Raw genomic sequence first — 23,291 nt, 5'->3', positions numbered from 1 at the left:
CCCTGTATTTCGACCAAAATCAGCAAACATCAACAGTTTAATTTTGACCTAGTTCCAGAGTTGTAACACACAACTTATTCAATCCACTGTCTAAGCCTCAAATGATACTTAGTTTATAAGCATGATAAATTATTGAATAGTTTATCCATCATGTAATTGGTGATTTTCTCACTGTTGGATGCATATGAAATTTAAAAAAAATTAAAATTAAATAATTAGTAAAAATAAAAAGAAATTTGTGGTAATGATTGTATTTGATTGATTTCAGAAACTTGAAGAAAAGCTGTTGCAAGAAAGTGGCTTTGATAAGCATGAACTTAAAAAGCGTGTGAAAGAACAGAAAAAAATTCAAGAAGAAATAATGATGGCACGAGTAATGAACCAGCCAGGACCATCTCAACACATCTTCTACACTGAAAAACAAAAATCTACTGTATGAATATAAATATATTGATTAGTTCTATAATTATCTATTAGATACTATAATTGTTTATTTGTTTAAAATTAATATAAAGACAAAAGAATTGTATATATTTTGAAATTTTTAATTGTCACTTTGATAATTATTTATTTATTTAAAAAAAATTTGTATTAATTCTATTTATTTTAATTTTATTTTAATTGTTGTATTTTAATGTGAAATTGTATTTTGTTTAGGGTCCCCAATGATCAGCACCGACTGGATGGACCACCCTTGTAATGGGTCCCCAATGATCAGCACCGACTGGATGGACCACCCTTGTAATGGGTCCCCAATGATCAGCACCGACTGGATGGACCACCCTTGTAATGGGTCCCCAATGATCAGCACCGACTGGATGGACCACCCTTGTAATGGGTCCCCAATGATCAGCACCGACTGGATGGACCACCCTTGTAATGGGTCCCCAATGATCAGCACCGACTGGATGGACCACCCTTGTAATGGGTCCCCAATGATCAGCACCGACTGGATGGACCACCCTTGTAATGGGTCCCCAATGATCAGCACCGACTGGATGGACCACCCTTGTAATGGGTCCCCAATGATCAGCACCGACTGGATGGACCACCCTTGTAATGGGTCCCCAATGATCAGCACCGACTGGATGGACCACCCTTGTAATGGGTCCCCAATGATCAGCACCGACTGGATGGACCACCCTTGTAATGGGTCCCCAATGATCAGCACCGACTGGATGGACCACCCTTGTAATGGGTCCCCAATGATCAGCACCGACTGGATGGACCACCCTTGTAATGGGTCCCCAATGATCAGCACTGACTGGATGGACCACCCTTGTAATGGGTCCCCAATGATCAGCACCGACTGGATGGACCACCCTTGTAATGGGTCCCCAATGATCAGCACTGACTGGATGGACCACCCTTGTAATGGGTTCCCAATGATCAGCACTGACTGGATGGACCACCCTTGTAATGGGTCCCCAATGATCAGCACTGACTGGATGGACCACCCTTGTAATGGGTCCCCAATGATCAGCACCGACTGGATGGACCACCCTTGTAATGGGTCCCCAATGATCAGCACCGACTGGATGGACCACCCTTGTAATGGGTCCCCAATGATCAGCACCGACTGGATGGACCACCCTTGTAATGGGTCCCCAATGATCAGCACTGACTGGATGGACCACCCTTGTAATGGGTCCCCAATGATCAGCACTGACTGGATGGACCACCCTTGTAATGGGTCCCCAATGATCAGCCCCGACTGGATGGACCACCCTTGTAATGGGTCCCCAATGATCAGCACTGACTGGATGGACCACCCTTGTAATGGGTCCCCAATGATCAGCCCCGACTGGATGGACCACCCTTGTAATGGGTCCCCAATGATCAGCACCGACTGGATGGACCACCCTTGTAATGGGTCCCCAATGATCAGCACCGACTGGATGGACCACCCTTGTAATGGGTCCCCAATGATCAGCACTGACTGGATGGACCACCCTTGTAATGGGTCCCCAATGATCAGCACCGACTGGATGGACCACCCTTGTAATGGGTCCCCAATGATCAGCACCGACTGGATGGACCACCCTTGTAATGGGTCCCCAATGATCAGCACCGACTGGATGGACCACCCTTGTAATGGGTCCCCAATGATCAGCACCGACTGGATGGACCACCCTTGTAATGGGTCCCCAATGATCAGCACCGACTGGATGGACCACCCTTGTAATGGGTCCCCAATGATCAGCACCGACTGGATGGACCACCCTTGTAATGGGTCCCCAATGATCAGCACCGACTGGATGGACCACCCTTGTAATGGGTCCCCAATGATCAGCACCGACTGGATGGACCACCCTTGTAATGGGTCCCCAATGATCAGCACCGACTGGATGGACCACCCTTGTAATGGGTCCCCATTGATCAGCACCGACTGGATGGACCACCCTTGTAATGGGTCCCCAATGATCAGCACCGACTGGATGGACCACCCTTGTAATGGGTCCCCAATGATCAGCCCCGACTGGATGGACCACCCTTGTAATGGGTCCCCAATGATCAGCACCGACTGGATGGACCACCCTTGTAATGGGTCCCCAATGATCAGCACCGACTGGATGGACCACCCTTGTAATGGGTCCCCAATGATCAGCACCGACTGGATGGACCACCCTTGTAATGGGTCCCCAATGATCAGCACCGACTGGATGGACCACCCTTGTAATGGGTCCCCAATGATCAGCACTGACTGGATGGACCACCCTTGTAATGGGTCCCCAATGATCAGCACCGACTGGATGGACCACCCTTGTAATGGGTCCCCAATGATCAGCACTGACTGGATGGACCACCCTTGTAATGGGTCCCCAATGATCAGCACCGACTGGATGGACCACCCTTGTAATGGGTCCCCAATGATCAGCACTGACTGGATGGACCACCCTTGTAATGGGTCCCCAATGATCAGCACTGACTGGATGGACCACCCTTGTAATGGGTCCCCAATGATCAGCACTGACTGGATGGACCACCCTTGTAATGGGTCCCCAATGATCAGCACCGACTGGATGGACCACCCTTGTAATGGGTCCCCAATGATCAGCACTGACTGGATGGACCACCCTTGTAATGGGTCCCCAATGATCAGCACTGACTGGATGGACCACCCTTGTAATGGGTCCCCAATGATCAGCACCGACTGGATGGACCACCCTTGTAATGGGTCCCCAATGATCAGCACCGACTGGATGGACCACCCTTGTAATGGGTCCCCAATGATCAGCACCGACTGGATGGACCACCCTTGTAATGGGTCCCCAATGATCAGCACCGACTGGATGGACCACCCTTGTAATGGGTCCCCAATGATCAGCACTGACTGGATGGACCACCCTTGTAATGGGTCCCCAATGATCAGCACCGACTGGATGGACCACCCTTGTAATGGGTCCCCAATGATCAGCACTGACTGGATGGACCACCCTTGTAATGGGTCCCCAATGATCAGCACCGACTGGATGGACCACCCTTGTAATGGGTCCCCAATGATCAGCACTGACTGGATGGACCACCCTTGTAATGGGTCCCCAATGATCAGCACCGACTGGATGGACCACCCTTGTAATGGGTCCCCAATGATCAGCACTGACTGGATGGACCACCCTTGTAATGGGTCCCCAATGATCAGCACTGACTGGATGGACCACCCTTGTAATGGGTCCCCAATGATCAGCACTGACTGGATGGACCACCCTTGTAATGGGTCCCCAATGATCAGCACCGACTGGATGGACCACCCTTGTAATGGGTCCCCAATGATCAGCACTGACTGGATGGACCACCCTTGTAATGGGTCCCCAATGATCAGCACTGACTGGATGGACCACCCTTGTAAAATGCTGTTGAAATAACTAAATTAAAACAAAATTTGAATGTGATTTTCATTTCTTTTTCATTTTAATTTTTGGATATGGAATTTGTTTTTCTGAAATAAAGTCAATCAATAAGTCAAGTTATAGAAATGCTTTTTTTTAAATTTCAGAAATCATCTGTTGGTTGCAACTGCACTCCGCAACTTCTTCAGATACAGAACAAGGTTGACGCAAATAGAGAAGTTATGATACACGAAATTGAACATAGTCATAACAAATTAGATCGTAAAATTGGCAACCTTGAAAAAAAGATGGAGCATCAAGGAGAATGCCTTGATAAACTCTGCAAGGAACGTATCCATGCGGAACAAACGGAATGCTTGCATCGTTTGCATCACCGTGCTACAATTGAGCGAGCCGACTGGGAAGAGACGCATGTAGACCGTATGGGACATGTTAAAGAGGAATTAAAAGAATGGGTTGTGAACGAAATGCAAGCTGATGAAACAGCATGCGGTAGTTCTTTATGTAAAACGGATGATTCCGGTTATGTACAGACTCAATCGACTATGAATAGTGTTCTAGAAAGAGAGGGTGCTTTGAGCCCGTTTCTTCATGATCATAACCAAAATCGAACTACCCAACACCTTGATAACTTTAAATATACTGATAAATCAAAAGGTATGACATCTCCTGAACGTAGGAGGAGTTACAAATCAGCACACAGCAACGCCTTGATTGTTGAGGATGTACTACTTAAGAACAGGACTTCACAAAATGTTAATAAACCTTATAGTAAAGACTATGTGCATATAGGAAAAAATAAACAAACATCTCGCAATACTGAAAGGCCTTTAAATCAGTTCAATGAACCAAATAAAGATAGCAAACTGACATCATTATATGTACACACTGGCGCTGTGCCAAAGACTCGAACTAATAGCTTCACAAAAGCTGTGTGGAAACAAGATAAACTAGATAGAGTTAAAAAGCACCAGCAAACAGTTGAAATTGAAGTACATAAAGAGTTTATTGATGGAGAAAAAGCTGATAAACTTGTGATGGGCAAAAGCTCAGGGACAGCAACCATCCCACACAATGAGGCTCCAGCAAAAAGGCCTACATCGCCTAAGAACACAAACTCTTACCAGAGAAGTAGGAGTTTGTCTCCAAAGCGAGAGCCAGAGGTAAATAATCCTGTTATTGTTAATAGTAAAAGCGAACTTGAAATCAATAAAGATAACGTAAGGTCGAGGTCAATGTCACCAGCATATCAGAAAGTTCAAGCGACCAGTCGTGACCGTAAGAGTCGGCAGGCTGCAAGAAAATCTGATGTGATAATGAATGGATCAGAACAGATTGAACTACGTGCTAAATCGGTGTCGCCATCGCGACCTTTAATGGTCAATGGTGTTAGCCCTGATAGCGGCTTAGAGTTAAATAGGAATCACTTGATTGAAGATAGACATCGGCCATTGTTGGAAGATGACCAGATTTCTATGAGTTCTGGTATTGGTTCTGCTGGTCAGAGCAGTCCTCAGCAAAATGTTAACTTAAAAGCAATACCAAATGGATACAGCCATGTGTCCCCAAGGAACACCGAAACAAGAGGACACCAAAGTTTTTCTCCAATGTCAAGGACAGAAACAAGAGGACACAATTCTGTGTCTCCAGTCACAAATAGAGAAACAAACAGAATAAACAATGTTTCTCAAATGACAAATGTAAAAAGAAACAGTGCTATGTCGCCTGTTTCTAGTAGAGATACAAGTGGACACAGTGTTGTGTCTCAAATCAATAGAAAGGACACAAGTAGTAATTTACCAATCACAAACACAAGAGGAAATGCTCCTTTGTTGTCTAAACATTCTGATATTGAGACATACAATAAGGATCATACGATTAATTCACATACTCCAAATGGAAGACCACCTCAATATAATGTTGCTCCAAGTATGGGCAGCACAACAAAACGTTTATATATTGATACTAGTCAGTATGATCTTAAAGGGAAACAACAAATTAACTCGCCAATTTCACATTCCAAAGGACTCCTGAATACAAATCGGCAAATCCATAATTCACATGTTATAGAAAATGGGCCTCGTAAGACTATAGGTGATAAGCCTACAACAGAATCTTCACAGTCTGTTCATAGTGCAACTAATGAACCTTATCGACGTGAACAATCGCCTTCTTATCGCAAATCTTCCAATTATTCACATGCCGTATCTGTACCACCGTTAAAGACTGCAAGCATTCCCAATCATGTGAGTACAAAACCCCCTACTTCAGAGAGGTCTTCTGCTGCATTTCATCCTCGTATAGTCAACACATCTGGTCAGCCACTTGTAGTCACAAACATGAATGGTAACATTTACTCACGGAATGCATTGCCTACGCAACAAGCACCACCAAGGAATGTATCAGACTCGGAAAATGCTCAAATGACCAAATCCAAATCATTCCAAACGGATACCGAGAGAAATCAAGCAGGACCTCACAGCTCACGCAAGGTGGTAAAACCAGCACAGTATTCTAGTCAACCTGATCTTTATGCTAAACAACAAATGTCAACACCTGTTTTACAAACATCAAACATGCAACAATCTAGGCAGTCCGATGGCTCGTCTTACAAACGATACCCACAACCTCAACAAGAAGTTCTTCCAAATCACAGAGTGCCATCTTTAAATCAACTTGATATTCCACAAAATCATTCCTCGACTCTTCACAGTCCAAATCCTTCCATCTCTTCATCTTCCACGACACATTCCGGAGGAAGTGGTAACAGGCGTCGGAACCCGCTGGACGTTTCCCTCATGAAAGAGTTCTTATCAAGTGAAACAGGATCCAAACCAGAGCCATCTGGAGATGTCGCCAAAAGTCAGCCATCAAAGAGTGGTTCCAATACAAATACCTTGAATAACACTATCAACACAGGTAGAATACTGACGTCAGACTTTGGTTCCTCTACCAGACGTCCCTTCTCAACATTTGGATACTAATACAATAGAAAAATTGCAATTAAAACATAAAATCTTGATTTTATATGCATTTAATTAACATAATTTATAATATATAGTCTATCAGTTTAAATTATGAAAATTGAATTATGAAAAAAATACTTTATATATTTCAAAATATTTGATAAATAATGTGTGTTTTTTATTTGTATTATCAAATACATCTTGCCTATGTAAACAAAACCTAAACTGATATAATGTGTATATATTTTTTGTATATCTTTGTAGAATTTTTGTAAACAAAATTTATAACTGCTGTCCACACTGGTTATTACAGTTTTTGTGTGGTTTGCACCTAAGCAAACAAGTTATGTTTATGCAATTAAAAAAAAAATGGTTCTATTAATATATTTTAGGATTCTAATGAATTTGAATAAACTGCGATACCCTTATTCAAAATGTGATGTAATATACAGTATATTAACACTATTGGGGTTATTCAACTTCACTTCGCGAGTGACTAAAGCTCTGTCTACACTATCAAACATGTGACAAATTTGATGTGCTCATATATGGACATGATGATGTCATATCACTACATATTTGGTCACACCACACTTTTGTTGTCAAACTAGTTTGATAATGTAGACAGATGTTGTTTTCTAAAGAAGAGTTATTAATGTTATGCCTACTAATATATACAGATTGAATTCACTACCAAAATTATGGTTAAATCTGAGATATGAGAAAATACCTATTTTTTGTATGACCTTGATTATTCAGTAGTTTATCAAAAATAACATGATGTTTTAAAAATATCTTTTTTATAAATAATATTTGTTTATTGTGCAAGCAACTCCAATTATTGTATAGAAATTTCAGTTTATAATGTTTTGCAAAAATTGAAATATGCTTTTTAAATTAAATACTAAAGTGTATTGCAAATATAGTAGTTTTTATGTGCTTTCAAAAATGTATAGGCTCATAATTTGTAAACTTTGTGAATATTGTTTTAGCATCCGTACATATTTTATATAAATATTTATGCTTATGATATTGGTAATAAAGATTGATTTAAAATCATTGGGTATTAAGTTATGTTATATTAGTATGGTGACAATTAATATTGGTCTAGTTTTGTTTTTGTTGATGATTTTTTAACATTACAGATTCTAAAAACAGCCTTGTTTGTGTCTTATTATGCCGCAAGCGAAATGAATTTATATTGTGGACAAATAACATTTCTTGAATCTTAAATTCAACCAAACACCATTGGCTGGCAGCCAATTTGACAATTTTTTTTTCAGGTAAAACATATTTTAGATCCAATTTTTGGTCAAAGTGAAAATTAATTAAAATTAAATATATTTCAGGGGGACAATTTATCTTCAATTCGGAAATTAATACAGTAATTAATATCAAAAACTATTTCAATTAACTGAACTACTGTATTAATTAAAAAACTCTTCTTTTTTTTTCCATATAAAACATTCTTTGATTGACACTCTTAAAGCCAATAAACTTGTCAATCATATGCGGTATATATGATAGGCTTAAATATAAATATTTTTTAAAATAGACAAATTTTTTTAAATATAATATTATAATTGTGATGCCTCAAAATATTGAGGGCGTTTTCTTGGGTTGTTTATCAATGCTATTATGATTATACTGTGCAGCAGCGCCGAGCGGGAAGCGTCTCAGCTATAGTCAACCAGATCAGAGTGGGCCTAGGAGCCAAGGTACAATTAAAATTTTAAAATACGATATGAAAAACGGCTGCGTAGGGTACTTATTCTACTACTAGGCCTAGCTTAGCTATTTAATATAGGGCCACTAGGCCTAGCTTAGCTATTTGATATAAGGCCTAGGCCCTAACCTAGCTAGACCTGGCTTTAAATAATGCACTTTCGCATCACTCTCTCGAGCTTACCTAGGCCTACCCAATTTAAAAGCATTCACCCGCTGCCTGGCGGTGATGGTGAGTGACCGTGAAGTCTTATGCCCAGTTTTAGGTGCGAAACTGCAGTAGCACTGCCTGTGGCCACTGTCCTGTTATATTTCCTACAGTTAGCAGGTAATATCACGTATTTATTAATTATGCCCTAGGCCTAGGCCTATTTAGTATTTAATTTCAAAACAATAGATGTTTTAACTTCAATTTTTTATTTGTTTCAGACTAAAATCACAACAAATGTTCACAAACATGGACAAAATTTCTGACATAACTCTGCAAATAAGACAAGCACAACAAAATAAAGATGTAGGCCTATCGAATAGTTTACCATCACAGGACTGTAGGCCTAGGTGGTCTATTACTACCACTGATAATTATGAGCGACCAAATAAAGATTCTAAGATTAAACGAAAAAGGGGACGGCCACGAAAAATAGTGACCAAAGAGTCATCAGCAGTACAACAGGATAGCCCAAAAAAATATAGTAGTAAGCCTAGTTCACAAACTAGTAGTAGGTCTGGAAGAACTTTAAAACGTCCATATAGATACCGAAGTGATCAAGGTGATGGCAATTTTTCTACAGAAGAACTTACCTCTGAGGAGTATGAATGTGATGCCTGTCTGAAAACGTTCCTTTCGAGATCCAGTATAATGTGCCATCAGTACATCTGCACTGCAGAAAAAGAACTCTGCTGTGATCTTTGTCAAGAAATACTCAATTCGTACAAAGAGTTCAGGACTCACCAAAAAACACACGGCTCTTATGCTTGTGATTTTTGTAAGCAAGAGTTTCAAAATATTGCAGAGTTCCGAATTCACAGTCGATGGCATACATTACAAACGCTGGAGTGCAACATTTGTCATAGGCGATTTTTAAGAGTGAAACCCCTTAAGGAACATATGGTGAGGGTTCACAACCAACCCATGGAAGTTTACACTTGCTTAATGTGTCAAAAAACATTTGCTTTACTGGATATTTTAAAAGAACATCAAAGAACTCATGATGGAGAGGTTGGGTTTACCGTGAACTACATTGTGAAACCACTAGTGAAAGATGTGGCTAAAAGGAACACTTGTATTCAGAATAAACCTGGAAAAAATAAAATAGAATTTGTTAAAAAAGTTATAGAACATGTGGAGAACAAAGAAAAAGAAGGTGAATCAATAGAAAATGCAGTACCGCTGATAAGTAACCGTAGAAAGGAATCACAATTATGTATAGATCAACCAATTATATCGGCTAGAAATTTGGTAAAGAAAGCCAGAAAGGAAGCAAAAGAGGGTGTGCATTTGGTTGTCCATGTCCATGAACAAGAAGGAGAGATGGTAGTCACCACTTGTGAACCTGTTGTGTCAGAGAATGTGAAGAAAAAGTTGCCACTATCAGATGCAATTGCTAAAACTGCCCTTTCACAAGTTCCTAAAAAAAGTGTTATGGTTTTGACAGAGTCGGAAGAGGCTGTCAATGAATTAGTACAGAGTGAATCTAATGCAGTGCCTCCAGAGAAAGAACAAGAGGACAACCATTCTGACAACCAGTGCCAACAATTATCAAAAGATTGCCAGGACGCTACACTGTCTGTAAAAGACATTGTACAGGTGTGTGAAGATGGCCAGCAGAAATCGTCACAGCCACCAGTTGGTAATGAAGATAGTCAACCAGGTCAGGTACAACAAACGGACCAAGCAATGCTGCAAGACAACCACCAAATTTATTTATCAAATGGGCAGACTATTGTAGTTCAACACAAAGAAAACCTGGAGGCAGGGCAGCAGGTTTATTTACAGACAGTCTCCGAGAATGGTAAAGTCAGTAGTCAGCAGATAATAATGGAAGGAGACGGTCCAACTGTGTTTGTCCAAGAAGGACCGGATGGTCAGCAGCAGCATGTGGTTCTACAGACTGCTGATGAGTGTATTACTATCGATGGAAATAATGAACAACACATGATAGTGGAATCTGGTGATGTCATTGCCAATAACCAGCAAGTGATAGTGGAATCTGGTGACATCATTGCCAATAACCAGCATGTGATAGTGGAATCTGGTGATGTCATTGCCAATAACCGGCAAGTGATAGTGGAATCTGGTGACGTCATTGCCAATAACCAACAAGTGATAGTGGAATCTGGTGATGTCATTGCCGATAACCAGCATGTGATAGTGGAATCTGGTGATGTCATTGCCAATAACCAGCAAGTGATAGTGGAATCTGGTGACATGATTGCCAATAACCAGCATGTGATAATGGAATCTGGTGATGTCATTGCCAATAACCAACAAGTGATAGTGGAATCTGGCGACATCATTGCCAATAACCAACAAGTGATAGTGGAATCTGGTGACATCATTGCCGATAACCAACAAGTGATAGTGGAATCTGGTGACATCATTGCCAATAACCAGCATGTGATAGTGGAATCTGGTGACATGATTGCTAATAACCAGCATGTGATAATGGAATCTGGTGATGTCATTGCCAATAACCAACAAGTGATAGTGGAATCTGGTGACATCATTGCCGATAACCGGCATGTGATAGTGGAATCTGGTGACATCATTGCCGATAACCAACAAGTGATAGTGGAATCTGGTGATGTCATTGCCAATAACCAGCATGTGATAGTGGACTCTGGTGATGTCATTGCCAATAACCAGCATGTGATAATGCAATCCACAGATGGCACTACCTTACTGTTAGAGAGTGACTGTTCTGTTGGTGACAGCATCATTGTTGCAGCAATGCAAAATGTCTAATAATAAACATTTATGAATTTATATTACTAACAATATTTAGTAGTTTAGTAACACTATAGTAAGAAATGGAAGAAACCAACTACCGTATATTATACAGTATAATTCTCATATACTGTAATTTTATTTACTTCTTGAAACATTTCTATACAGTATGTTGTTTAACATTTACATTTCCTTAACTAAATATTTGTTACTAATAAACAAATTTTTGACTAACTTTGTTTGCAAGATGTTATTGTATACATTTATTTTTACTCGTATAATACGCTGAAATGAAATCCCGACTGGTTTGTACGGTATGTAACTTAAAAAAATTACCCTATAATCATGGAAGCCCCACAAATAGGAAACTATACAGCTTAATTTAAACACACTTAACCTGCAAGCTCTACTAAAGGCCAATTTACACAGATGAGCGGTAACGGTAAGCGGAAAACAAAAATATAGAATATGTTATTTCGATCATATACACAAAACGTGGAGTGGGTGGTTGAGCAGAAACTCGCTCAGGATAGATACAGATTCTATGTGGGAAAGCTACATGATTTCCGCTTACCGTTACCGCTCGTCTCTGTAAATTGGCCATTACTGGGTGGATCATTCAATTCATTTGGAGATTTCCAATTCCTTTGTATTCTAAACCAATGATAGGCCATCCTTAATTATTGAGGTATAAAGGAACAACTAAAAATAATCGATTCTGTGTATAAATGGAGCTTTTGAAATATGACGTCGGTCGTCATCTAGAAACCACCAAACCTGTGTTGAGGAAGCACATCCCTACTTTTTTAAGTGACCTAACTTGTTCCAAGGCAGTGGTGTAACACAGTTTAACACTCCCAAGGTGCCCTCCAATGCTGGGTAGTTGCACTGGTGCTGCTCATGCTCTGGGGCCTTTGGGTTTAGACAGTGAGCGCTCATAGCCACTGTCAAGGTCATAACCTAAAAACTCCCTATGCAGTTGAAACCAAGTTTACTAACAATTGTCAATACAATGTTTACTCTACTTTAACATAATAAAATACTATTGGCACAAAAAATATGGAGTCGAGGTAAAGTACAGAAAATAAACATTTTTCACAAAATAATTTACTAATGGCAATGCAAATTGTAATATGGGACAACCTGATGGGCAAAAGAGGGGCATTGTAAACTAAAAATAATACAGACATGAACCTAGTAAATGACATAATAGTGGTACATTTACCTAGTTTTTTTTTCACTTATTTACATTTTTAATGTGCAAGACCTATCCTTATCGGTTTATGTCAATGTGTATCACAAAATTAGTACACTTTTCTACAATAAAAAATACCTTCTTATTTTTCTAGGTAGTAGAAAAATTAGTAGTTCCATATTAATGTAATGCCATTTCATATTTGTGCGAAATTCAATAAATATTGAAAAAAAATGTTCCGACCATATACCTTGCTGTAGTCTCATATAGCGCCCTCAGTTCAGATAATTATGAATACGACTTGATACCGATACTTACATTTTTGCGCATAATTAGAAAGAATCACAAGCAGTAATGAAAGGAAAAGTTTTTTTCATTTTATGTTTTTGTTAAAATCAACAGTTTTTACTAATTTCTAAGATCATCAAATTATTAACATCCATGATTTTTTAACAACTTTTAATTATTTATGTGTTGTTTTTTAAATGTTACATTCCCAACCTCTTGAATATTAAGTCACTTTTGGGATTGCCTTCGCTTGTAAGTCTAGTAATATTAAATGACCATTCTATATTCCATACAAAATTAGTATTTTAACCACTTTTTTTCTTTTTCATATCATCACACACAAGAGTAACAGTACACCATCTTCACAAAAGCATGTCCCATGTTTTTTACTTTGTGGTGATATACAACGCCTTTTCATGACACAAAATGGATTGTTCAATTCAACTTCTATATTTGAATCTGGTCACTTCTATAAAGAAATTGTTTAAAAAAAATATGTACTGTAAACAAATTTCTTATAATAGCTGTATTTTTAATAAAAACAGTAGCTAGCCTTTATTGTTTCAACAGCACTACCACATTTAATAACCTTAACCACTACCACATTTAATAACCTTAACCACTACCACATTTAATAACCTTAACCACTACCACATTTAATAACCTTAACCACTTTATCCCAAGTAAGGCCTTGCTTAATAAGTATAAGGCTTTGTTCGCACTGGTAGCTTTACCCAATGTTATTAGAAGATTTGACCATCACTCATACTTTTTATGCAGTTAGTTTTACCGTTATTTTACAAAAAATTAACCGTGATTGACTCGCATGTCACGTGTTAACATGAGTTGCACGTTCAGTTTGGACTTTTTAGTCGCGCGGTTAGTTTTACCAAGACCATGGTAAATGGTCGATAAAAGTAACTATTGGATTTGGTTAATTTAACCCTGAGGGAATTATGGCCAGTGTTCAGATTGGACTTTTTCTTGGGTCACTTTAGCCGACGGCTCGGTTATTTTGACCAAATTAAGTCCAGTGCGATCGCTTTAGATTTCATTTATCAAGTTGATCATCATGTAGCCCATAGCTAGGTTGTAACAGGGAGATGCTGATGAAAAAAATTATATCTGGTCTAGCCTAGAACTTGGTAAGATTGGCCAAACAATTGTTAGTCCCTAGTTTAAAAGTGTTACGTCAAGATAAAAGTTTATGCAAACCCTACGAACCCCTTATGGTATCTTCAATTGGGTGTGGCCTAACCCTCTACTGTTCATTCAAACTCTACAAACCCCCTATGGTATCTTCAATCAGGTGTGTCATCACCCTCTAATGTATCTCTGGATGCTATACTTACTTTCCACCTATTGATGACAGGGCTAGTTGCTTTTCCCAGACTTCACCGAGAGATTCTGGATGCCTTAGATTCTTATGTAACCCTAATTCATAAATTTCATATGCATACTTCATCTGTAAAAGAAGATATACTTTAGTGATCGAGACAGACCGTCTTTAATGATACAAACAAAATTATTTACTGTATTGGTATAAGTATATTACCTGTAAAGCACATTGCCTTGGTTCCATATTGCCGAATGACGTAGCTAGACCAGGACACAGTACGGATCTTATAGGATCATTATCTGGGTTCTTATTGTGTTTATTAACTATAAGGAAACATACAGTATTTAAATATTCATGTATTGAAGTCAACAGTAGATGATTGTAATGTTTCTCGATTGCAAATTCTTCGAAAAGAGGTTATGGATGTTTTTTTTATATGTTTTGTGGGAGGCACCCACCTGCCATTTTCTTTTACAGATGTATTGTCCTAAAAAACATGACACATTAATTAACAGCCCATGTTGCAGTTTTAAGTTTTAATGAAGTTATTCACTTCCATTGAACAAAAACAATGAATTCACTTAAAACAGACAAAATAAATGGTTAGGTTATGGCCAGGTTATGGCACACAATTTTACTATTTTTTTCCTTTAAATTACATGGTTTTTTTTAATTCAATTTTTGGTCAATAACTATTATGTGACATACAGTGGTATATTCCACAACAATTTTTTTTTCAAGGGGACAATTATATCTTTAATATTAGGATTTTTTATTTACAGGTATATGTTTTTAACAGTTTTTAATTTGTGTAACTGTTACCTTTTAAAATGACAGCTCTAAATGCTAGATAGGCATTCATTGTGTTTGACACGTCCATTGGAACCCTCATCGTTGGTGCTGATATTAAATATTTGATTGGTATGTCCTGGTTGTATCCCTGCCATGAAGACTGTTCTGTTTTACCAAACACGTGTTCATGTGTAGAAAGAATTAAGGCATCACCCTATGGAAAAAATTAACTGGACATTACTGACCAACAGAGTATACTTGATACACAGTATAGCTCATTATATAAAAAAATCCCTTGCATTGGCCAACAAAAAAAAACTGGACATTACTGACCAACATGATAATTGATATACAGTATAGCTCCGTAATATATCATAGAATGTCTTGCATTGGTAAAAAAAACGGACATTACTGACCAACATGATAATTGATATACAGTATAGCTCCGTAATATATCATAGAATGTCTTGCATTGGTAAAAAAACGGACATTACTGACCAACAGAGGATACTTGATATACAGTATAGCTACGTAATCTATAAATCATAGAATCTCTTGCATTGGCCAAAAAAAAACTGGACATTACTGACCAACAGAGGATGATTGATATACAGAATAGCTCAGTAATCTTTTTATCATAGAATCTCTTGCATTGGGCAAATACAAATAACTGGACATTACTGACCAACATAAGATGATTCATACACAGTATACTGTAACTCAATAAGCTATACAACAAATATCTTGCATTGGCCGAAACAATTTCTCAAGATGATATGTAGTAGTACAACCCCACTCCCAAAGACTTGTTTATGTAGAGCATCTTATTGTTCATGTGAACATAATTTCAAGAGAGAAGAACAGTGAATGAATTCACTTATGGCTATCCTTGGCAATTTTGCTAAATTTAGAATAATAATTGAAATATTCACCACTAATAATTCTCCATCTTTGTCAGTATCAATAGCATCTTGTAATCTACTCATTCTAAAAAAAAAAGTATATACAGAGTACATGTTGACTTTGTCTGATGGTTACACAATTTCCCTCCTAAATCCTTATCTTGAATAAACAGATCTTGAATTTTAAGTTAGTCTTTGTTATAAATTATATTCATTATAAATACACATCCTGTTTAGTACTTACAGTTGCAGTCCAAAATGCCTTGAGTAAGCTAATTCAATGCCGCCATCCATAAAACCAAAACTGTTTGCCGGTGATACCTAAAGTGGTGATAAGTAAAAACAGTAACAAGTTAAAGCAGAAGAATTAAGCACAACAATAATACACAGTATTGAATCTTGTGGAATTTATTTGGAAAGCACTGTATAGAGTACAAATGTATACACTTTCACAATCTTGATGGTAATGGGTTGATTAAACAAGCTTAATACTGTAGCTTACTGCATATGACCCTTACTTTCTGTACAATAAGACTATAAATACTATAGACATTTGGGAAACGAAAAATGTTTGGTGTATTAAAAATGGATAACTGTAATTCTAAGAATTGAGTTTGGGTGTTGAAATCGGTAAAATTTATAACTTACTATTGCATCAGTTGCAGGTGCATCTTTAAAAATATCTCCTTCACTTATCTATGAATATAAATATGTAATATAAAGTAATGTTATAGTTTTTAACTTAAGAAACAGAAAAGGTGCTTAGTTTCCCTTGAGTTTGTTATAAATAAATTAAATAATTAATAATAATTAAATAATGATTAAAGTGTAGAATTCATCATACCACAACATGTTGATGAGGGGCAAATATGTCTTGCCACGCTTTTACTAGCTGTTTGTTTATATCTCGTAATGTATAACAAACTGTTATTGGTTCACGTCTCTCCTCTTTCTTCTTCTTTCTAATAATAAAATGTTTTTCTTCTTTTTTGGCATTTGCATCTATTAAGATAACATCCATATTCTACTGAAAAAAAGTAGGATGAAAGATAGAATCATGAATGAAATATGATAATGATGAAAGGAAAATAAACTGTATTTAATCGAATAAACTTGTGAAATTGACATTTTTAGACTGTATACAAATGGTAAATATAGATAAATTAAATAATGCGAGTGCTCCTAGGCCTAGCCTGGTTATAGCAAATACAAATGAAGCTACACCCACACACAGACATCTATAGTTAGTCCAAACACTCTCTCTCAATGCACACTACTCAATAGGCCCAGCGAACCGGCCCAGCCAGGCCTAGAGAATAACATATCTCGTTTTTATATAATATTCTTCAACAAAAACACAATTATACAAATCTAATTTTAGAATACGTTATATTAACATTATTAGCGTCAATGATCGTAATTGTAATACTTACTTTTAATTCAGAAGAATTAAAATCGTGAAATGAAATTAATTTTTCATTCAGAAAAACTGCACGTACTGAACTTTATGACCGTGTCAAATAATCCATTTTTTAATAGGGGGTTTATAATCGTTTCTCATAAAAACAAGGAAACACGTTCTAAATTGTGAATTGTTTCATATATCTATATCCTACTTCCTAGTTTAAACAAGAATAATTATTTAAGATTGATAAGATATGATACATTTTATTATTTTATAAAAATAATACTTCAAGCCGAGAACTCTCCTCAATTTAAATGGAAAGATCTGATGGTCTATACATTTTCCAAGATGGCAGCGCCCATGGGTAAATTGACGAGAGTAAAAGAGGTAAAGAAAACATAATTGATTATTTTAAGTCTATGGAATTTGTGATGATATTTATATGTTCATGAAATTATTCAAGACACATTTAGGTATAAAAGACAGGAATTTATCTAGCTAGTAGGCCCTATTAACTAACTAAATTTCAGATCAACCTAGCTAGCCTACGTTAGCTAGGGCCAGGCTAGGCCTAGCTAGCCGGCCCTGCAAGAGTGCCACTGCAGTGTAGCCTATGATGTAGGCCTAGTTCATGCTTATTCCATTGTAGTGCCGGGAGGGCCTTCATTTACGAATTCTCACAATGTGTATGTTAAACGTTTTTTTTTTAACTTTTTAAATCTCTTATATAGATTTTCAGAGTATGTGGAGGATGCTCCCGCAGATTTACTACAATATCAGGTTTGAATGTAAGTGTTAGCAAAAATGTGTTAAAAACCGTTACTGTATGTCTAATATACAGTACTATAGTACTAAAATAAAAATATAAACAATTATTTTTTTAGGACAATATATGCTGAATCTTTACAAACAAATAAAAAATTATATAAGTTTGACAGCACATAAAAATCAAACCCTAATTTCAGGATGTAGTGATAGTGAGTTCAGTTCGTACGCCAATAGGCTCATTTGGTGGAAGCTTGTCATCTGTGCCAGCCCCTAGGCTTGGATCTATTGCCATCCAGGCTGCCATTGAAAAAGCTGGTATGTATGTTATCTGAATGAATATCTGAAAGAATAAACAATAAACTCATTTTATATAAACCCTTTTATCCACTGTATTCCCTCATAATAAATTTACCAAACAAATTCGTACAGAACTTATTGCTGATAGTATTTTGCTTATTTTTTAGGTATTTCCAAAGAGCAGGTAGATGAGGTGTATATGGGCAATGTACTGCAGGCTGGAGAAGGGCAAGCCCCTACCAGACAAGCAGCTTTAGGAGCTGGTAAGAATTTAAAAACAATATATGATCAGCTTAGTCACTTTGCTGATTAATTAATGAAAAAAAGACAAGCTTACCTGGTATATGAATTAGTCAACTATTTCAATACCAGATTCTTAACATGGTTTATAAATTAGTAAACTATCTCAATACAAGATTCTTAATCAGGTTTATGAAAAGTCAACTAATGTTTCTTAATATCAAACTCCCTAAAAACCAATCATTTTGTTTTATATATTCAGGTCTTCCATTGAAAACGCCATGTACTACCATCAATAAGGTGTGCGCTTCTGGAATGAAGTCTATCATGATGGCTGCTCAGAGCCTTATGTGTGGACATCAGGTATGTAGCATTGACAATTTCATCAATTGGATGTTCATAAAATGTAAGATTATTTGAAATGGAATGCCCCTGTAAATATGTTATTATTAATGGCATAGTAATTTCATTATAGAATGTTCTATAAATTGTTTTCATCATTGCCTCTTGTTTTTGTAGGAAGTAATGGTTGCTGGTGGCATGGAATCAATGTCAAATGTTCCATTTACAATGGGTCGCTCTGCTCCATCCTATGGAGGCCATCGTCTAGAGGTAACAGACATTGTTTCATATCCTTAAAATCCTTAACTGATTATTGACTTAAGAAGAATATTTCACTTAAGTATGTTTAAAAAGCTGTCACTATCTAATTGAATACAATGGAAATCCTTAAATATTTATAAACTTAGGAAAATATTTCACTTTAGTATAATTAAGTAAGTGTGAAAATCTGTCCTATCTAATTGAATACAATGTAAAGGAAATCCTTAAAATATTTATTGACTTAGGAAAATATTTCACTTAAGTATGATTACGTAAGTATGAAAAACATATCTAATTGAATGCAAGGGAAATTCTTAAATATTTATTGACTTGACCACTGGTTTTTCGAAATTTCTTGAATGTTTACTCATTGTTAAGTATATTTTGAATTTTAGGATGGAATAGTGAAGGATGGATTGACCGATGTATATAACAAATTTCACATGGGAAATTGTGGAGAGGACACGGCTAGAAAGTTTGACATATCGCGAGAACAGCAAGATGAGTTTGCTATCAATTCCTACAAGAAAAGTCAAAAGTCTGCAGCGGTAAGTAGGAAGCATGTTAAATTGTATTCTGCTTTGTTTGCTCAGATAATAGTATTTATAATATGAACAGACAGGGGCTGTTGAATATAAACATTATACACAGTGAATTTGTTTTTGTTTTCTTTTTCTTTCTTAACACATCCAACAATAAGAAACTCACCAACTACATAAGCATTCTATATTATAAACTTATATTATTTGAGACTTGGTTGGGTGGGCGAGGCGGGAGAGCGGAGTAGAAACAGTTGTGAGTTACAACCCTGGCACTAGGTAAGAATCAAACCCTAGGCCTTGGGCAAGATAACCCCACAAGCTACAGCTCTACTACAATATTTGTCCAATCTCGACAAACCTTATTATTATTATTAATACACAAAAAAATTATAGAAAAACATATTTTAAAGTGTTTTTGCAATTGTAGTTTTTAATGGTCAATACAATTATCAATTAACTTAATCACTTTCTTTATTTTCTCCACAATAATCACTGCATCCAACATCAAAATGGATGTCAGAATTATTGTTTCTCAGATATGTTGCATTTTAATACTGTATGACATTATTTGTTATCAATAGGATGGTGTTTTTGACAAAGAAATGACCAATGTAAATGTGCCACAAAAGAGAGGTGTGTATGACATATAGCAAAAAGAAACGATGCATGTTTACAATCAGAAAGACACACCAGTTCGATAAAATAAAAATATTGTATTCAAATTAAGTTAGAGTATTATTTTATTTTTTGATAGGTAAGCCAGATGTGGTGGTTACCGGAGATGAAGAATATGGAAAAGTTAATTTTGATAAGATCAAGACGCTTAGAGCAGTATTTGAAAAAGATGGTAAGTACAGGTACTTTTGTATTATAAGCTGCTCCCGGGGAGAGCAATGGCTATTGTCAGTTTATCCAGGTAAGCGGCAATCAGTCCATATACCTAAAACAAAATATTGCAAGACAATAATAATAATTTACAATCAGACTTCATTTTTTTTTCTAATTATTAATGAAATTTAGTTGTATTATGACTTAAATAACATCATTAATTTTATGTAATTCACTTATGTATTTATTATGATCTTGTATGAGTTTTGTATTTGATCTGATTTGATGTTTGGTCTTAACAAATCTATTTTATTTATTTTAAATTTGTAAAGGTGTGTCACCACCGCTGGCTAGGACATCCCATCGTGTTTGGTGTTGGAGTCCCCCTTGTCTAGCATGTTGATGTATGTGTTATTGTTTGTAATGTAAAATCCGGACAAAATTGAATTAATTATATGTTTTTATTGTAGGTACTGTGACTGCAGGCAATGCCAGCACTCTCAATGATGGTGCCTGTGCTTTAGTGTTGATGACGGCGAAGGCTGCTGACAAGCTTGGTGTGAAGCCATTGGCTAGGATTCTAGGTAAAGAAAGCAGTCCTTGTCTTTTGAAAAGGTGTTCTATAAATTTCACTCGATACACACTCAATACATTCAGGGGTGCTGCAGGGATGCTGTTTGTATTTTGCTGTGTAGAGGTTTACCAAAGTATGTTGTCAATCGCACTCCTCAAGGGCAGTTTAGGGGTGTGTTAGGTGAGTGATCGCACTCGCTCGCTTTAAAAGACAAGGCCTGGAAAAGCTGTAATTTATATATAATATATATATATAATTAGACTACTGTGGGCTAGCCAAATTTCAGTCAGAGATGCTTTATTTATCATACACTTACTTATTTTTTACATGGTGCAACGATTATCCCATTCACTTCTGTCCATTTATAATCATCTTGCTTGTCATCTTCATTTCATTGTAGGTTTTGCTGATGCTGCTGTCGCACCCATTGAATTCCCAATTGCCCCTGCATATGCAATGCCAAAAGTAAGTGTTTGCTAAGCTATCTCTTCATTTTTTGCTTAAAACACGGTATGCATACATATAGGATTTTTTGTTTATATTGCAACAGCTAGACTTCAATTAAAAACATAGGAGCTAGTTAGCTTACCTTGCTAACAGGGTTGCTGTAATTTTTATCCTGGGAGCACATGCTGTTAAATGGGTTACAACAAGAAGAGAAATGTTTGGAGCTCCCTCCTTAATTTTTTTTTACCTCCATGGTTAGAAGCAGGCCTAGTATACATGACCACAAAGCTGCTAGTTGTAGGTTTTGGCTTTAAAGCTCAAACTTTATTTTACTATAACAAAAATGTGATATGCCCATATATGGACACGATGATGTCATATTACTACCATATTTTGGCAAATCACACTTTTTTGTGTCAAACTAGTTTGACAGTGTAGATAGACTACCATGGTTTGAATTTGCCATCTTTTTGTGTATGACAGGCATTGGAGCAAGCTGGTGTAAGCCAAGATGACATCAGCATGTTTGAAGTGAATGAGGCATTTAGTGTTGTAGTGTTGGCAAATATCAAAGCGTTAAACCTTGACCCCACCAAGGTCAACATCAATGGTGGAGCAGTTAGTATTGGTCATCCCATTGGGTAAGTGCTCATGACATCTATATATTTAGGTTAAATCACAGTATTTCTTTGTTAGCCAACCAAATAAGAGCTACAGTGAAATGTGGTATTTTTCTTCACTCACTCTTTGATTGCATAAAGAAGTAGCAACAACATAACTTTTGGCCTAGTTACAGGAACTATCACAACCCTTTGACAAATATTGTTTTTTTTATTTGGATGTAAAATGTATATAATTTTATATTTCAGAATGTCTGGTGCAAGAATAACTGGTCACATGGTACACAATTTGACTGCAGGACAAAAGGGTTTGGCCGGAATATGTAACGGAGGAGGCGGAGCTTCTGCTATTGTGATTGAAAGACTTTAAATATTTTCAAGAATTCTGTGCTGAAAGGAATAGATTGTATTTATATATTAATGGAATTTTAAACAGTCGTAAACCATGCATCTTTTACAATAGTCTCTTAGTTATGACACATCCAATCAAAGACAAAATTTTAGACAAAGGACTACAGAATGTTATTCTTAAAATTCAATGCAACTGAAGTATTTTTAATGCTTGCTTCACTTAAAGTGAACTTATTTATTAGGGACATCTTAGCTGTTCTTAACTTAACTGCGGAAATATATATTCTTTTGGTTTCCTATTTAGTTTAATTATGTTTGTTAAATTATTATTATTAGGCAACTACTGGTGTGCTGTTCAAAATGTTTTAAACATGGAGAAGATGTAAAAAATTACTCCTTTTTAAAATCTGCTCATCCGTTTTAATTTTGCTGCAAAGAAAATCTTAGATTCATTAAAAAAATGAGGATAAAAAATAATTTGATATGATCAAATTCACTTCTTGTACTTTAATGTTAAATTTTTAATGTATAGTATTACACTGAAGCTATCTATATCTTGTTGCATATATTACTAGAGAATGAAAGGGTTCTTTTTGTGAACATAGAAAATA

General features: G+C 36.8%; 4 protein-coding genes across 5 annotated transcripts in view; 3 read left to right on the top strand and 1 right to left on the bottom strand.

The window, feature by feature from the left end:
• LOC140054174 (uncharacterized) overlaps positions 1-7,812 on the top strand; it is a 53,920-nt gene extending 46,108 nt beyond the window's left edge. Inside the window, exons 12-13 of the mRNA XM_072099067.1 lie at positions 269-433; positions 3,998-7,812. Coding sequence (XP_071955168.1) covers positions 269-433; positions 3,998-6,835 — 3,003 coding nt within the window. The 3' untranslated portion in view covers positions 6,836-7,812. The remainder of the gene's footprint in view (positions 1-268; positions 434-3,997) is intronic.
• Positions 7,813-8,470: 658 nt separating this feature from the next.
• LOC140053916 (uncharacterized) lies at positions 8,471-11,608 on the top strand. The gene is made up of 2 exons (XM_072098668.1): positions 8,471-8,535; positions 8,972-11,608. The coding sequence occupies exon 2, from the start codon at positions 8,988-8,990 to the stop codon at positions 11,505-11,507; it is 2,520 nt and encodes an 839-aa protein (XP_071954769.1). The 5' UTR covers positions 8,471-8,535; positions 8,972-8,987; the 3' UTR covers positions 11,508-11,608.
• A 130-nt stretch (positions 11,609-11,738) lies between these two features.
• LOC140053918 (uncharacterized) lies at positions 11,739-17,627 on the bottom strand. Of its 2 annotated transcripts, none has more exons than XM_072098670.1 (9): positions 17,439-17,627; positions 16,850-17,032; positions 16,654-16,701; positions 16,250-16,326; positions 16,036-16,090; positions 15,134-15,317; positions 14,528-14,634; positions 14,325-14,437; positions 11,739-13,441 (listed from the first exon to the last, which is right to left on the bottom strand). In XM_072098670.1, exons 2-9 carry the CDS (start codon positions 17,024-17,026, stop codon positions 13,420-13,422), a joined length of 783 nt encoding a protein of 260 aa, XP_071954771.1. In that variant the 5' UTR covers positions 17,027-17,032; positions 17,439-17,627; the 3' UTR covers positions 11,739-13,419. The 2 variants fall into 2 exon arrangements, with proteins under 2 accessions (XP_071954771.1, XP_071954772.1); XM_072098671.1 differs by having other exon boundaries at positions 16,850-17,029; positions 17,439-17,626.
• Positions 17,628-17,736: 109 nt separating this feature from the next.
• Positions 17,737-23,286, top strand: LOC140053917 (acetyl-CoA acetyltransferase, mitochondrial-like). The gene is made up of 13 exons (XM_072098669.1): positions 17,737-17,797; positions 18,142-18,198; positions 18,376-18,493; positions 18,643-18,738; positions 18,978-19,078; positions 19,235-19,327; positions 19,714-19,866; positions 20,442-20,493; positions 20,615-20,707; positions 21,159-21,272; positions 21,663-21,727; positions 22,193-22,350; positions 22,579-23,286. The coding sequence occupies exons 1-13, from the start codon at positions 17,738-17,740 to the stop codon at positions 22,697-22,699; spliced, it is 1,281 nt and encodes a 426-aa protein (XP_071954770.1). The 5' UTR covers position 17,737; the 3' UTR covers positions 22,700-23,286.
• The last annotated feature ends 5 nt before the right edge of the window (positions 23,287-23,291 follow it).

The sequence above is a fragment of the Antedon mediterranea genome, chromosome 7 (assembly GCF_964355755.1).
Source record: "Antedon mediterranea chromosome 7, ecAntMedi1.1, whole genome shotgun sequence".
Classification (NCBI taxonomy): domain Eukaryota; kingdom Metazoa; phylum Echinodermata; class Crinoidea; order Comatulida; family Antedonidae; genus Antedon; species Antedon mediterranea.
The sequence above is the reverse complement of the archived record's forward strand: the minus strand, read 5'-3'. Positions and strand labels throughout refer to the sequence as shown.

What these genes read in the sequence shown, in the direction of transcription:
- LOC140053918 (XM_072098670.1), bottom strand. Translation starts at nt 17,026, where the DNA reads ATGGATGTTATCTTAATAGATGCAAATGCCAAAAAAGAAGAAAAACAT. An exon ending in AGGCATTTTGGACTGCAACT is followed by an intron (nt 16,091 to 16,249) that starts GTAAGTACTAAA and finishes TTTTTTTTTTAG; the next exon opens with AATGAGTAGATTACAAGATG. An exon ending in CAAGGCAATGTGCTTTACAG is followed by an intron (nt 14,438 to 14,527) that starts GTAATATACTTA and finishes CTTCTTTTACAG; the next exon opens with ATGAAGTATGCATATGAAAT.
- LOC140053917 (XM_072098669.1), top strand. Translation starts at nt 17,738, where the DNA reads ATGGTCTATACATTTTCCAAGATGGCAGCGCCCATGGGTAAATTGACG. An exon ending in GGCTGCCATTGAAAAAGCTG is followed by an intron (nt 18,494 to 18,642) that starts GTATGTATGTTA and finishes CTTATTTTTTAG; the next exon opens with GTATTTCCAAAGAGCAGGTA. An exon ending in ACAAGCAGCTTTAGGAGCTG is followed by an intron (nt 18,739 to 18,977) that starts GTAAGAATTTAA and finishes TTATATATTCAG; the next exon opens with GTCTTCCATTGAAAACGCCA.
- LOC140053916 (XM_072098668.1), top strand. Translation starts at nt 8,988, where the DNA reads ATGTTCACAAACATGGACAAAATTTCTGACATAACTCTGCAAATAAGA.